This window comes from Gobio gobio (assembly GCF_949357685.1).
Source record: "Gobio gobio genome assembly, chromosome: 16".
NCBI classification, from domain to species: Eukaryota; Metazoa; Chordata; class Actinopteri; order Cypriniformes; family Gobionidae; genus Gobio; species Gobio gobio.
This window is the reverse complement of record NC_137109.1, coordinates 36,399,283-36,413,639: the sequence shown is the minus strand read 5'-3', so window position 1 is coordinate 36,413,639 and position 14,357 is coordinate 36,399,283. Positions and strand designations below refer to the sequence as shown.

At 38.7% G+C, this 14,357-nt stretch overlaps 1 protein-coding gene across 1 annotated transcript in view; it reads right to left on the bottom strand.

Annotated features, from left to right (window-relative positions):
• The window catches only part of tnmd (tenomodulin), a 65,350-nt gene extending 51,260 nt beyond the window's left edge, over window positions 1–14,090 (bottom strand). The window contains exons 1-2 of the mRNA XM_079838863.1: window positions 13,877–14,090; window positions 11,169–11,309 (exon numbers count right to left, since the gene is read on the bottom strand). Coding sequence (XP_079694989.1) covers window positions 11,169–11,309; window positions 13,877–13,924 — 189 coding nt within the window. The 5' untranslated portion in view covers window positions 13,925–14,090. The remainder of the gene's footprint in view (window positions 1–11,168; window positions 11,310–13,876) is intronic.
• Window positions 14,091–14,357: the final 267 nt, after the last annotated feature.

The following is a 14,357-nucleotide window of genomic DNA, read 5'->3' as shown; positions in this document are numbered from 1 at the left end:
CTCCAATTGTCCTTTTTTGGGGAAAAAACACTACATTTACCTTGAAAAAAGCTTACAGAAACCATTTTGTGAGAATCACCGATCAATCTGATGGTTTACTTTTCTGGAAATTGCAAATGATGACAAAATGAACGTTAAACAAGATAAATGGTATATGCTTAATTTCACAATAAGTGTGCAATTAATCGTGATTGGGTAAAATAATAATAATAAATAAATAAAATATTTGTTTATATTATTTGGACACGAATCTGATATTCCTGCCAAAAAGCATAGTTTCTATAGTTAATGTTACCAAAATGAAAGCATTTCTTTATTGATGGCTGTATTTAGTAAAACATGGTCAACTTAATCTTCATGATCAAATACAAGTACAAGTATGATGCATCCATTAAAGTTCTTCCCTTATATTTCTGTTTTATCTTTCAGTAAAAGCAATGATTTCTTATATACTGACTATGCTTTGTATAACATGTCACAGCCCTCCCTGAATAAGTATTAAGAACACATCTCTCCAGTCTTGACGATCAAGTGTTTGTACTTTTGCTTTCTTTTCTCACTATTGGCTCGTGCCTCCATTTGGCAGCTAGTTTTTTTTTCCGGTATCATGCAGAGCAAGTAGGTTCAGAGCTTGGAGGATTGTGTCAACAAAAAAGTTCTCAATGCAGACATGGCTTTGAAGTTAATAGCGGCAAAATAGTGTTAACTTTTAGTGTGTAAATGGAAACACAAAGTCTTCCACTTACATTGGATTTCAAGTGGATAAGGAAGCAGAGAGCTCTCTAAATGTTGCTTTATCACATATAGCACATGTAATGTATTATACATGCATACAGCTATTTTTCACATTCCCAATGCAATCAGATATCTTTTAATGTTTCATCAATTTACCCCATTAAAATCTGTAAATTACATGCCCAGTTATTAAATGACAAGGCATTTCAAAGCATGTTCAAAGCTTATTGAAAATAAGCTCTCAGCCAAGCTTTCTGGAGAGCCGTATTCAGTTGTAACCTTGGCATGCGGAATACATCTGTGTTTACTGCAAATAGCGACACTGTCTGAGGGTTTTTTAAATGACTTTCTTTCAAGAGCTATATTGACTTGATTTCGCTGTCTGCCTTCAATGCCTCCATAAGCAGAGAGCAAAATTATAGACCTAGGTATAGTGCATGAGTGAATCAACACCTCATGTTTACTCTTCTTACAGACTTTGGCTGTGTCATTAGTAGATGAATGAGCTTGGCATAGCTGATGAAAATCATTTCACATTCCAGCAGCTTGAGGAAAATATCTGCAAGGTCATTGGTGCTATTCAATGTACCTCGTCTTTGCTGTTCCGCAAATCTAATTTTCCCTTCCTCAAAAGCTCAGTGGTGAGGAGTGAGATAAAAGATTGACATTTAATTGAATCAATAATGTGCTAATCAAGTTTTTTTTATGCATTTTGACTTCTTTATAAAGCTTATTATAATGCAAACATGCATGCATGTAACAATGTGAGTAATTATGTGTTTTGGTTTTCTGGAGCGATTTATCTATGATTTGATGAGATGCCACACCTATTGCTTGATTTTATTCATACACCCAGTGCAACGCAACACCAGGCGTGACGCAAGTGTTTTTGCTAGTTTCAGATGCAGTTATCATTTTCATGTCCAGCGCCACGTTGTTTAAACAGTAAATGCACCTCTTTCCGCACGCAAATTATGCCATGTAAATAGCTAATCCACCATGGTGCAAGCACAACTGGCTTTTAAAGGGAATAGGAGATGTGACTCTGGTTTATTGCATGTTATGCCCAAAGCACACCCATGACTCATTAAGAGAATAGGTACAAACCTTTTGGACCATGTGTCTGGCGCACAGACCGCTTTTTTCCATCGTTAAACTTGCAAAAGTGGATTCGGACACGCCCTTAGTGACCATGTGCTTAGATTAAAAAAGGGCCCAAGTATGTTGCCCCTGATGGTCAGTTGAAAAATGACTATCTAGTATTTTAATGTTTGCAGTTTTATCGTTTTACCTTGTAATGAAAATTGTAACACTTTACAATACGGTTGTATTAGTTGACATTAGTTTACGCATTAGTTAACATGAACTAACCATGAACAACACCTCTGTTCAGCATTAGTTAATCTTTGTTAACGTTAGTTAATAAAAATACAGCTGTGCATGGTTTGTTTCATGTTAGTTCACAGTGCATTAACTAATGTTAACAAGATTTAAAAAATCTTGAAATTAACATTAACAAAGATAAATAAATGCTTTATAAGTGCAGTTCATTATTAGTTAATGTTAACTAATGTAGTTAACTAATGTTAACTAATGAACCTTATTGTAAAGTGTTACCAAAAATATAATATAAATGTATTTAATATTTTGTAATAATCATATAGCATTTAGAAATGAGAAGAATGTACATCGTTACGATAGTTAAACAATTTTAATTAACACCACAACATATTAATACTGCACTAACATTTTTGTAAGAAAAAAACATCTGAAAAGAGTTTGATTGTTTGAATGAATGCAGTTCATATACAAATGCTTGAATATTTGGTTTCTAACAAAAATGTTATGAATGAATATGACAAAATATTGAACACATTTATAACATATTTTCATCACATATCTTGTCATCATTATTGTTAAGGTAATCATCCTTTTGTTAAACATCGCTGGTGTGGTTGTGTCTTTGAAACAAGCTGAGCATAATTCCCATTTCTTGAAACATTAAACAATAATGAAAGTAGTTCGTTGTTATGTGATAGACAGTCGCTTCTGGTTTTCTTTTTCTTTTAAAAACTGTGGCAGTTTCTTTGGTATACAACACGTGTTGAAATAAATAATGCACTGATCAATTTCAAGGTGTCTGCTGGTGAGATTGCAGCTGTCATGTGAAAAAGCTAGCTATGTGATGTTTTATTTACACACTGAGCCCATTTGATGCCCTTTGATGATGTCCGTTTTGTTTTTCTGGGTGTCATGTAAATGCTTCATGCTTTCAACAGGTCATGAAAATTCCATTATTTGCCAGCATTATGAACATTTTCTTATGCTATAATTTGGGTGTTGACGATTTGAAAGACATGACTCTTAACAACACGCCGGCCCCCAACCAGTATGCAGGTCAATACTTTGCAAGCATTGCCTCTCTCATTGGAAATCATTCAGCTCCCACTAGGACATGCCAATCATCTTAATGTTTAATATTTTATCACGTATCAAGCAGGATCCCCCCAAAGGGCTGTTAACACTGACAGAAGCACATCTGCTGGGGTATTCTGGGAAACTACCTTTGACAACTGCCACATTTGAGCAACGAAACAAAACAACTGGTTTAGTCCAGTACAATGTCATCACATTGATGGGTGACTGAGTCCTTTTTTAAGCTTGTTATATTGATATAATTCAGAAACGGATCTAATAATGGGAAATTCTCTAGCCTGGGAAAACCCAGACAACTTCCGGCAAATTTAGATTTGCTCTGCAAGTAGTCTGGCAAAGAGTCCATTCAAACCCATTTCTAAACCCTAGAAATCGCGGCACCAATTAGAAACGTTGGGGCGGGCTTTACACGATGACGACAGCGCAGCGACTTTGAAGCAGATTTGCCGCTGCTGTGGAGCATCACTCGTTCGAATCAGCTATCGCGTCTGTTTTAAGCGATTTAAACTTTTCCTTTTCGTTAAAACCCGAGCAAAGAACAACACTCGAAGCCTTTATATCTAAAAAAGATGTTATCGCTGTCTTACCGACTGGATTCGGCAAAAGTCTGATACCAGCTTGGCCCTTTGGTGGCTAAACGAATGGGTCTTAGCGAGAGTCCTCTGGTAGTGTTAATGTTTTACAAAATATAGTTTTAAGTCCTTTTCAGGAGTGAATGAAGTTGTTTAAAGCTCAAATCTGTGGTTTATTTATAAAGAGAGCGCCTTTTTTTTAAAATTTGATCTGCCGTTTTCGGAGTTGTGAGTTCCAGTGGTTCAGCGGCGCTCAATCGATCATTGAGCCCGCCGAGAGGCGCCTTTCCTCGGCCAGTCCTTCTGCCGTCTGCCGCTGGCTCTGATGTCTCTGTAGTGGTTAAACCGTCTCGTCTTGTGTAGATCTAACGGCTGATCTTTGCTCTCATTAATCTATAATTTGTTCCTAGACAGATCGTTTTGTCTGAGGGCAAAGTGAAGTTTCATAACTTTATATTTTTAAGATATTAAACTTTACCGTTGTAGTCTCCTAGCGCTGACTTTGACTGAATTGCTTTATTTATTGTATAGCTTCTTATACCTTTTACTTATACTTTTATAATTGCTATTGATGATCATACATAAACTGACATTTAACAAAAAGAGACTGGGTTGTGTTTTGTGTCATATTTAATTTATTACAGTGAGATAATCATAGACTATATTATGTGTGTGTGTGTTTTTTTTAAATGTAAACGAAAAGAGGCTGGGTTTTTTATATTTAGTTTTGTTATAAACATGCATTGAAGATAATATGCATTGCCTGCACTACATATACAAATATATACTGAGTGATACTGTCAAGAGCATAGTAGGCGGGCTAGTGTCCTCCCGTCCTCGGGAGTTCGTTACTCGTTACTGCATACGTCATCTCCCTCATCGCTCTGGGGTGCGTTTCCCAAAACCATAGTTGCTAACCTGTTAGCAACTTAGGTCGTTGGCAATGGGAAATTGCATTGCAACCATCAAAGTTGCTAACTTAGTTAGCAACTATGGTTTTGGGAAACGCTCCCCAGATTGGTTTTAGGTCTATCCAATTGCGCCGAGAGGCATTTGAGCGACGCCCGTTGGTGACGCCCCTTTGGAAATGATTTGTCTATGAAGCTTTGCCAGACCATAACTCAGTAACTACTGAGAATGGTCTGGTTTTAACCAGGCTAGAAATTCTCCTCAACTTCTCGCCACATCTCAATGACTGTGAATTTAACTCCATATTTCTGACAGATTTAACCCTTAATCCATTTGAAATAATGAGGCACATTCCATGGATCTGGATGGTGTTAAGAGCGTTTTCAGGAAAGTTAATCTGATGAAAATTCTTTCTCTTGTGAGAGAGCTGTGTGGAAGGACTAGTTCTTGGCACCCTGTGTAGAATCGAAACAGGATGTGAAAGCTCAATCAGAATCTAAATTGTGCAAGAGAAAGAGAACTAATCTCGGTTCTGTTCTCTGATTTTCAGGGGACGGGTCCATGATGGGAAAGAGGAGGAGGTAATGGAGGGTAAGGGAAATGGGAAACACACGTCCATAATGAAGTGGGGAATATTTTATGTGTGTTGCTTGCAAAGACCTAGAACCGTCTTTGTAATCGTATGTGTACTTTCAGAATCTCTATTTGTCAATCTAAAGTTCTATTTGAGATTTCTTACATTTTATTGATGTTAATATGACTGCCATTGAGCTGCTGGCAGTCCGGCTGTTGCCAGAGCAACGAATGACCATGACATCATGCAATTATTGTCCCCAACCCCCTTATTATTCCTTTTCTCTGTTTGGAGCATGTGAAATTGGTATGAATCATCATAAAGAACAAGAAAATGCACAGTGAATTATATGCATGTGATAAAATGAATGAATGAATATAAACCCATATAATTATTGAATTGTTAGTCCACTTGATATGTAAAGCTACATTTGAATTAAATAACAGGGGCATTTTGCTGAATTGTATTTGGGAAATGTATTCTGGGAAATTAAGTATCTCTCTCTGAAAGGTTTAAGAGAAGAGAAGGTTCTTCTCAGTACTTAAACTGATGCTTCCTCATTTCCTCGCTCCTCCGTCCTCCAGCCCGTGAACCAGGAACTGATCAAACTTGAAGGACATCTCAATTCTCTAATTGCACTGAGGAACGAGGAGTGAGGAGGCTTCCTGAGGAGTCATGAGCGAGGATATGCATGCAGGTGTATCCTTCCTTTGCACATAAGAGGTTGGAGCTAAGACACAAAGGAAAGGAAGTGAGGAAAGGAAACAAGGATGCACAAATAAAAAAAGAGAAGCACCCCTAATGTTCAGGTAAGAGCAGGCGCGGCCATTTGTCATTTTAATGTGTCTGGCTTCTGTTGTCATTCGCTTCCAGTTATTTTTAGCTGTACAAACAGCTCATTATTCTGCTTGATATTTCATACCATATTATTTTAATGAATTGTCTTGATTTTAAACATGCTGATTTGTAGCACAAACTGTTTTACAGTTTACTGCACTGTCTTGCACATTAACAGAAAACACCTACAGACTTCCGTGTTGAAAAATAAGGTGTATAAAGCTTCAGACTAAAGGTGTAATCAAGGCAACATTCAAAGTTTGTTTTTACAAACATTGCTATTTTAGTTAAAATTACAATTTTAACAAAAAGCAAGTCAGAACGCCGGCTCAATTGGCAGGCTCCTGTGTCAGCATCACATGCATGTTTCGTGGTGCTCACATGAACAGCGTCGGCCAATACTGAGCTGGAGTTCTGACGTAGAACCTGGAAGTGCTGCTTTACTATTGTTTACTACGTGAACAGCATAGGAGATGGACACAGAAGAGAAGAAATTGTTGAATAAAGTCGTTATTTTTGTTTGTTTTGCACACAAAAAGTATCCTGGTCACTTCAAAACATTAACACTTTCCCCGCCAGCATTTGTTAAAAAAAGTTCCCAGCCAGCGCCAGCGTTTTTGATCATTTACACAAAATGTAATGGCCCCCAGCATATTTTTTGAATGAATATCTGAACATGCAATATATCAAAAGAAAGAACAGAACCGTTTTATTCTAGCTTCATGCATTCTTTTTCAATCAACACTTGAATATGGGTGTTTCATAAAAAGGCAACATTTTGAGCAAAAAGCTGAGTCAAAGACTACATCCAGATCATATTCAGAATGATGATCAAACATAAATGGACCAAATGGAGTCAATCAACACCCCCAAGGCTTCACAGTCCTATAGCTCGTCCTGGGTCGACATTTCATTCAGTAACATTAGGCAGTTTTGATTTATTTGCTGTTAAGTGTTGATGATTGCATTATTTTTCATATGCATCTGCTTACATATGAGATTGCTCGTTTCTGCATCTTCTTCACCTGTGTTTTGTCTTTATACCTTTCTGGGCCTTGTAATTTTCAGATACAAAGACTGTCAATGGATGGTCAGAAAGCTCTCGGATTTCATCAAAAATATCTTAATTTGTGTTCTGAAGATGAACGAAGGCCTTACGGGTTTGGAACGACATGAGGGTGAGAAATTCTGCCTTCACGTGCTATCGGAATTTGTTAAATTCCCACTTCTGAAGTCAGGATTATGAGCCCATTTTCGAATTCAAAAATGGCACAATGATAGGCCTAACTGTAAGGGTCTCTTTTCAACAGCAGTCAGAGGGAAATATTAGGCAATTGAAATGTGTGTGTGTGTGTGTGTGTGTGTTTTACCTACACAGTGTGCCTCAAGTGCTGACATCAACAATGAAACCTGAATGTGCAACTATTGCAGCTCCGGGCATCCCAATTCTGCAGCTTAGATAAAAGATGCACCCTAGCGGCAGCTAATCTAATTTGCAGCCAGGGTAGTTTAGCAACTCTCCGTTGGCGTGCGAGCTGGAAAAACCGAACTCTGGTCAGGCCAATCACATCGTGTATAGAGTCGGTGGGTGGGCTTAACATATTGACGGCAGAGTTGACGCAGTTACGCGTACTACTTGTAAACAAAGAAGTTTAATCTATCAACTAGCTCCGCTTCATCTTCTTTGTTGCTCTTGTTGCTTGTAGCGCTATCCTATTGCATGCAGAGAGAATTTGAAAGACAACTGTTTATCCCGCCCCTCGGATTGAGCCCTACCAATGGTGAGTTCCCAGACCCAACATCTTGATGTGGGTCTGGCTTGTCAGGCTAGAAGGCAGCATAATTAATAACAGAATTTGTATTTATGGGTGAACTAGCCCTTTACATTCAAATTCAAAATATAATTCTGCATCCTGTTTTCTACCTCAATTCAACTGTAATTGTCACACAACCACATTTGTTGTTTAAAAGTGAAGCTGTTGACAGAATCCATTACATGGCTTTTTGTGAATTAATGGATGCTCTGCTTTATAAATTAGAATTTTGTCTATTTTTGCTTGTCTTTGTCTGTGAGGTCATTGCTCCTGATATAACATGCCAGAAACCATCAATAGCTTCAGACTTATTAACTTATTCACAGGCTCTCACTTTTCGGTTCATAATAATTTACAGGAATCCTGGGGAGTGCCTGAAAACATATAAAACACTTCTACAGGCATTCACAGTCCACCTGAGAGCCCCTGACTGGGTCGAGCGTATGTGTCATGTTCCCCTGCCTCTCCTTTACAAGGGAACAGTTTGTTTCAGCCAGGTGGAGGTCAGAGACTATTGCGTAAGCCCAGGAAAAACACAAGCTCATAAGTGAATAAATGAGTCTGATGAGTGAAATAAAAGAAAATTGCAAACCCGAAAGCACCACCCGTGTGGAGGTTCTTCCAAAGGCAGCTGCACAGATTGGCCAGTCCGCTTCATTACTGTAATAATTCTCCCCCAAGATCCGAAGACCTGAGGATTTTACATGTAGAGAGAGAGAGGGGGCATACAAAGATTTGTGCTATTTTAGCACCGCTTTTGCAGACCGTGCCACCATCATGCCTTCTTGGAGTCTATCCATCTTTCCTGTGAGGGGACTAACAGGCACGTCCTGATTTTGCCGAATTAGATGTGTTCCTGGGTCGACATACTTTGTTGATCCTGTCCAAAAATGTTGTCATAACTCTATCCCTACCCCTAAACCTATAAGTTATCCCTAAAATAAGAGGGAAATGATAGGTGAATAACACTGATGTAGAAGCACCTAACCCTGGTTGTAAGCATAACCTTGACATAAACTGCAATCTGATCTGTTCCAGGAACAACAAAGATGTTCATCCAGGAACATGTTGCACTTGGTAAAATCAGGTTCTGTAACCAACACGACAGTCCAAAAGAAAAAAGGCTGGTTGCTGGACATGGCTGGTAAACAAAGCTGCTCGGGGGGCCCGTTCTTTGCCCGGCACCTGCCACTATTACTGGAGAGCAGGTGCAACTGTGTTCATTAAGATACACATCAGGACACAGAAGTCTTTAAGAGGTAGTTGGGGGCACATTTTGCAAGGCTGGCTTGCAAACACAACATAGCAACTAGGTGAGCAAAGTAATTTCAGCTTGAATAATGGGGGGCGTCTCGTGAGTCTGACAGACGTGTGCAGCGAAGGCAATTTCACAGCCCCTCTCCGCCGCTGTTCGTGTGATCTATACGAGGTGTTCTCCAACACCGCGGTCAATATGACAGACGCTGGTGGTTCGGGCATGATAAGGTAGTCTGAAAGAACGCAGCTTGGGTGCTGCACGTGTGTCTGTCAACCACGGTTCCTTAAGCGACATCGGGCATTCAGAAAGGTCAGAAAAGTAGATAACATCAGTTTACTGCAGCACATGTTTTTGGACATAGTGCAGCAGTGCTTCAATGCGTGATTTTAAAGGCATTTGCTTTACATTCGGGTTCTATTAGATGATATGACAGGCGTCTAATCCCACAGGAACCAGGAGAACAATAATTAGGACATGAAAAACATGATGGCGCCGTTGGACAACACACAGTCACACAGTTAGACGCGCACACGGCCTTCTTAAACACATAGCAGGGTAGAGAGTGATGGCTAACTCTTTATCTTCCCTGGGCTTCTGTAACAACATATGTTTGTAAGTAATTAAAAGTAGTTCCCATGTGGTTACCATGTCATATTGAAATACAATATGGAGAGCAAATTACCTTTCCACAACAGTTTATGCAAAGCTAGACACAGGAGACCGCTTTGCCTCTCCCTGCTGCCACATGGAGGGATTGGCAAAGACAATCTCCTGCTCTATTGATGTATTGACTTCTAATTGGTTTGTCAGGAGCTGTACCTTTTAAGAGCATGGGAATAATTGATGATGTCTTACCTAACAAAATAAGGAAAGTGAGAAACATTTCATATTTCATCAAGTCTAAATAAGGGGAGGCGGGGTTTATGAAATATGCAGTGTTGGTTTGAAATATTCATATCTAAGCTGCAGAATTGTGATGCCCGGAGCTGCAATAGTTGCACATTCAGGTTTCATTGTTGATGTCAGCACTTGAGGCACACTGTGTAGGTAAAACACACACACACACACACACACACACACACACACACACACACACACACACACACACACACACACACACACACACACACACACACACACACACACACACACACACACACACACACACACACACACACACACACACACACACACACACACACACACACACACACACACACACACACACACACACACACACACACACACACACACACATTTCAATTGCCTAATATTTCCCTCTGACTGCTGTTGAAAAGAGACCCTTACAGTTAGGCCTATCATTGTGTTTTAAAGCACCATTATATTGCTCGTTGCTCGATATCAGTGACTACACGGGCCTTTAGTTAGCCGACCGCAGCAGTTTAAGAGTGTGAGCACTCGCTCTCGATCTCCACAGCCCAGACTTCCAGTGTCATTAAGCCCATTACATGCCCTGTGAGAATCTTCACTGCTTCTGCTGCTCAAAGTGATGACTCCTCAAGCAGGAGCGTGAAATATCTGATGCAGAAATTGGAGCTTCAGCAAATGCGTTAAAAGAATTGGCTGTTAAATGAGTTATATCCTGTGGGAGAATTTATGCATAATGTAGTATACCAAAGTGTAAGGTTTGCTTGTCTGTTGACACTCCGGTATTGCCAATTACTTACATGCTGTCCGTTTCTGAGTATCAACCAGAATTGGGGAATTATAATGTTTAATATCTATGTTTTGCAGTTCCGATTGTTGTAGCAGTCTTATTATGTAAAACGTACTATGTATTTATCTATTCATTCTGGTATTTTCTCCAAATCTGTGATGTTATTGTTTATGCCAAGGAAATCAAGATTGGATTCAATCAGTTCCAAGAATACTAAACAGTGTGTGCAGATGTTTCTGTGTCTTTCATTTCCATTCCACAATTGTTATTCTAATCATTTCCTAATTAATCCACAGCCATGCACCATTCTCAGTAATATCTCTTGGTCTGCACAATGGATTTGGATTTCTCTTACCTTCCCAGGGCTTGGGCTCCATATATATCTCAGACTGAAGATACAGAGGGCCAGTATCAGGAATACAACACTCAGAATGATGGCGGCACACTGGTAAGCTCGATACCTGGCCTTTCTTTCCTTCTCCTTCCCCAGCTCAACCTATAAAAACATTCACATTATTGTACTACTTTATATTTATATGATGTGATTCCATGAAAAGGATTCACACGTTGAATGTATTGCACCACAGTGCTCAACTGCGAACGAAATAATCACACGGGCAATTTGAATCCTTCCGAGATCAGAACAAAAGGTCACATTTATTAAAAATGTCCCAAATTAAAAGTTTGTCTGTTCGATTAAATTCCCGGAGCTTATGGCCGCAAATTAATAAAGAAAGGCTTTTGTTCCAGCTGAGTTCCAGGAGGGAGAGTCTAAAAGCTTAATATTCACAGTGGTGTGCTCCACTATCTCTCAGGACATGGCCAATCAGAATTATGAAATATGGAGGAACAAGCTTCAATTAGCAAATGTCTCTTGCCGAAACAGAAGCTTAAAGAACAGAAATAGCAGCGATGACCATGTGCGGTTCTAGGCTCAGTGGATATTCAGAGCGTAGGCCTATAGCCCAGACCTCTATCAATGTGTAAGGTTTCTTTTTTTTTTTATATTGAATGATGCCTTTAGGTTAATTTTTTTAATTCGATTTTTTAACTCAATGGCTGGGTTGTCCATATTTGACCCAAATTTGGGTTAAAACAACCCAGTATTTTTTAGAGTGGATGTAATATATTTGAAATAGTATATACTATAAAATGCAATAGCTTTCCCTTTTAGCTTTTTATGATTCGATCTTCAATAGCATTTTTGTGTTGAGTCGGCAAGTGTACCTAAGTGTACCTAAGTTCTAATATAAAAATATAGTTGCTGTATTATTAGCCTACAGTTCTTTTGTGAGGTTCCTCTCATTTTGTTTTAATAAAAGTGTTTTCCAAAATTACAAATGTCTTACAAATTTGCCGAACCCCCCACCCCGACCCCCAAAAAAATACGTATGTTCTACTTTATTTGCAGAGTTATGTCTTTAAAATATTTTTTTACTTTTCCAAGATATCTGGCTGGACCAAAGTCAATGCAATTTCTTGTGATTACTTTATTGTTGTATGTGGAATGAAAAGTGCTGTCATCATTTCTTTCGCTTTGTGACAGAATAAATAACAAAATGCGACAGACTTTATGCAAAACAGTCAAAATGTGGCTTGTAAGACCACGTCTGATTTATAGAGCAGCCTGCAGCTCTGAATAATTTTATTTGTGACAAAAATTGTGACAAGATGATAAAAATCATTCAGGGCTGAAATCTCAGAAGCCCACCCCTAATGCCGCCCTTGGTGGTGACTGATATGATTAGACTTTAGCTCACTGTTTTGTCCATATAATTAAGGATACTTTTTTGAACAATGTACATTGTATATATATATTGGCACACAGGCTTTCAAAACAGATATTCTTGAAAAGTATACACAAATAGAAATGCACTGAATAAGACAGTTTCACATCGAGTTTGTCATGAGCGCCCTGTTAAAAAAATCAAATCATAAGCCCTTTCGCTACACATGACAGGAAACAGGAGGACAAACAATTAGAGAAGCCTGAAATTCCTCTAAAGAAGAATTTCCCCTTGCATGAAGCAAAAATATGAATACAGATAGTGCTGAAATCCAGAGGTTGTATAAGCAGTGGAAACTTGACTGGAGGACAACGTTCCATCTGCTTGGAATATAAATGGCTCTGAAAATATACAGACGGCTGCCAGCAAAACAGTATTAAACCGGTTTAAGGTTAAGAATCAGCGAGGCAATTCTGCTGTAGCGGGATTGAGTCTGAGTCTACGGTGAAGAAGGGAGCCGAGGGCCCCCTGCTGATGAGAGAGAGTGGGGAAGGGCGAAGAGGAGAAAGAGAGAGGCAGAACAGGAGGGAGGGATTGAGAAAAGAGACTGAGAGATGAGAGAGGAAATGTGGAGGGAGAGAGAGAGAAGAAGGGAGAAGGAAAGAAAACAGACACTCTAGATGGTTGTCCTAAACAATTTTCATCTGAAATGATAAACCGAGTAGAATCCCCCCTCTAATGTCTGTTATTTCACATCATTGATGGCGTTGTAGATCTTCCTTCTTTAAAAAAATTGCACACAGTTGTACAATTGCTCAAATCTATATTTATCATCACTGGCTCTATGCTAGTCCAAAAGGGTATATTAATAATGGTGTTGTTACATTATTTTCTAAAATAAATCCACCCACTTGATATTCAGCAAAGCAGACATATGATTGCATATACAATGTTGAGAAAATTATCCTGATTGCTTATTATAAATTATGTGGAATAATTTGCACAGTAGAGCATACCTAGCCATACAGCGTGCCACTCATCTGAACAAAAGGCACTGAGTAAACAAGTCCCAGCTGACATTCACATCACAACCTTTTTTTATTTTTTAAAAAGAAGCAATTTTTAGATCTCCCACTCATCAAATCCTCTTTACTAAACCTTTTAAATATTTTGTTTATTTTAAAGTGAGAATCACCATTCCGTCTGAACATTGATTTCCTATAAGACATTGCATATTTTGATTTTGAGACTTTTTTGATTTGAAATGTTTGATTTCCTAAAATGTAAAAAAAAATAAAACAAATAATACAACATATAATGCACATGTAATACTCACATCTTTGCAAAGGACTTGTTGACTGCTGAAGGAAGGTTTATTCTCCATAACGGTAGCTGGAGCAAAGATAATATCCTCTGGAAACCTTCTTTCACTCAGAAGTCCCTCTTACTGGAATCCAAAGAGCCAAACTTTTCATTCCATTGGTAATTTGGGAGCCAGTTCAAGAAGGGAGGGTTCCTCTTTCAGATGGGATGGAATAACTACTGTGTATAGTCAAAGCAGATGTCCTGAAATTCATCGATGAATGGAGATAACGCTAATGTGAGTTGCTGTGAGCATTATTGGTCTCTCAGGTAATTCCCACTTTTCTTCTTTAGTGCCAGAACTTTTAGTCAGGCAACACATTTTATAGTTACTGTTATTTAACTATACCTACTTGGCCACCATTAGTGGGCAACACAATCACATCTGGAAATGTCTAAGATGGTTTCAAGTTTACAAAGAGGAGAAAAACAGAGTTAAGCTTAGCAAAAGATTG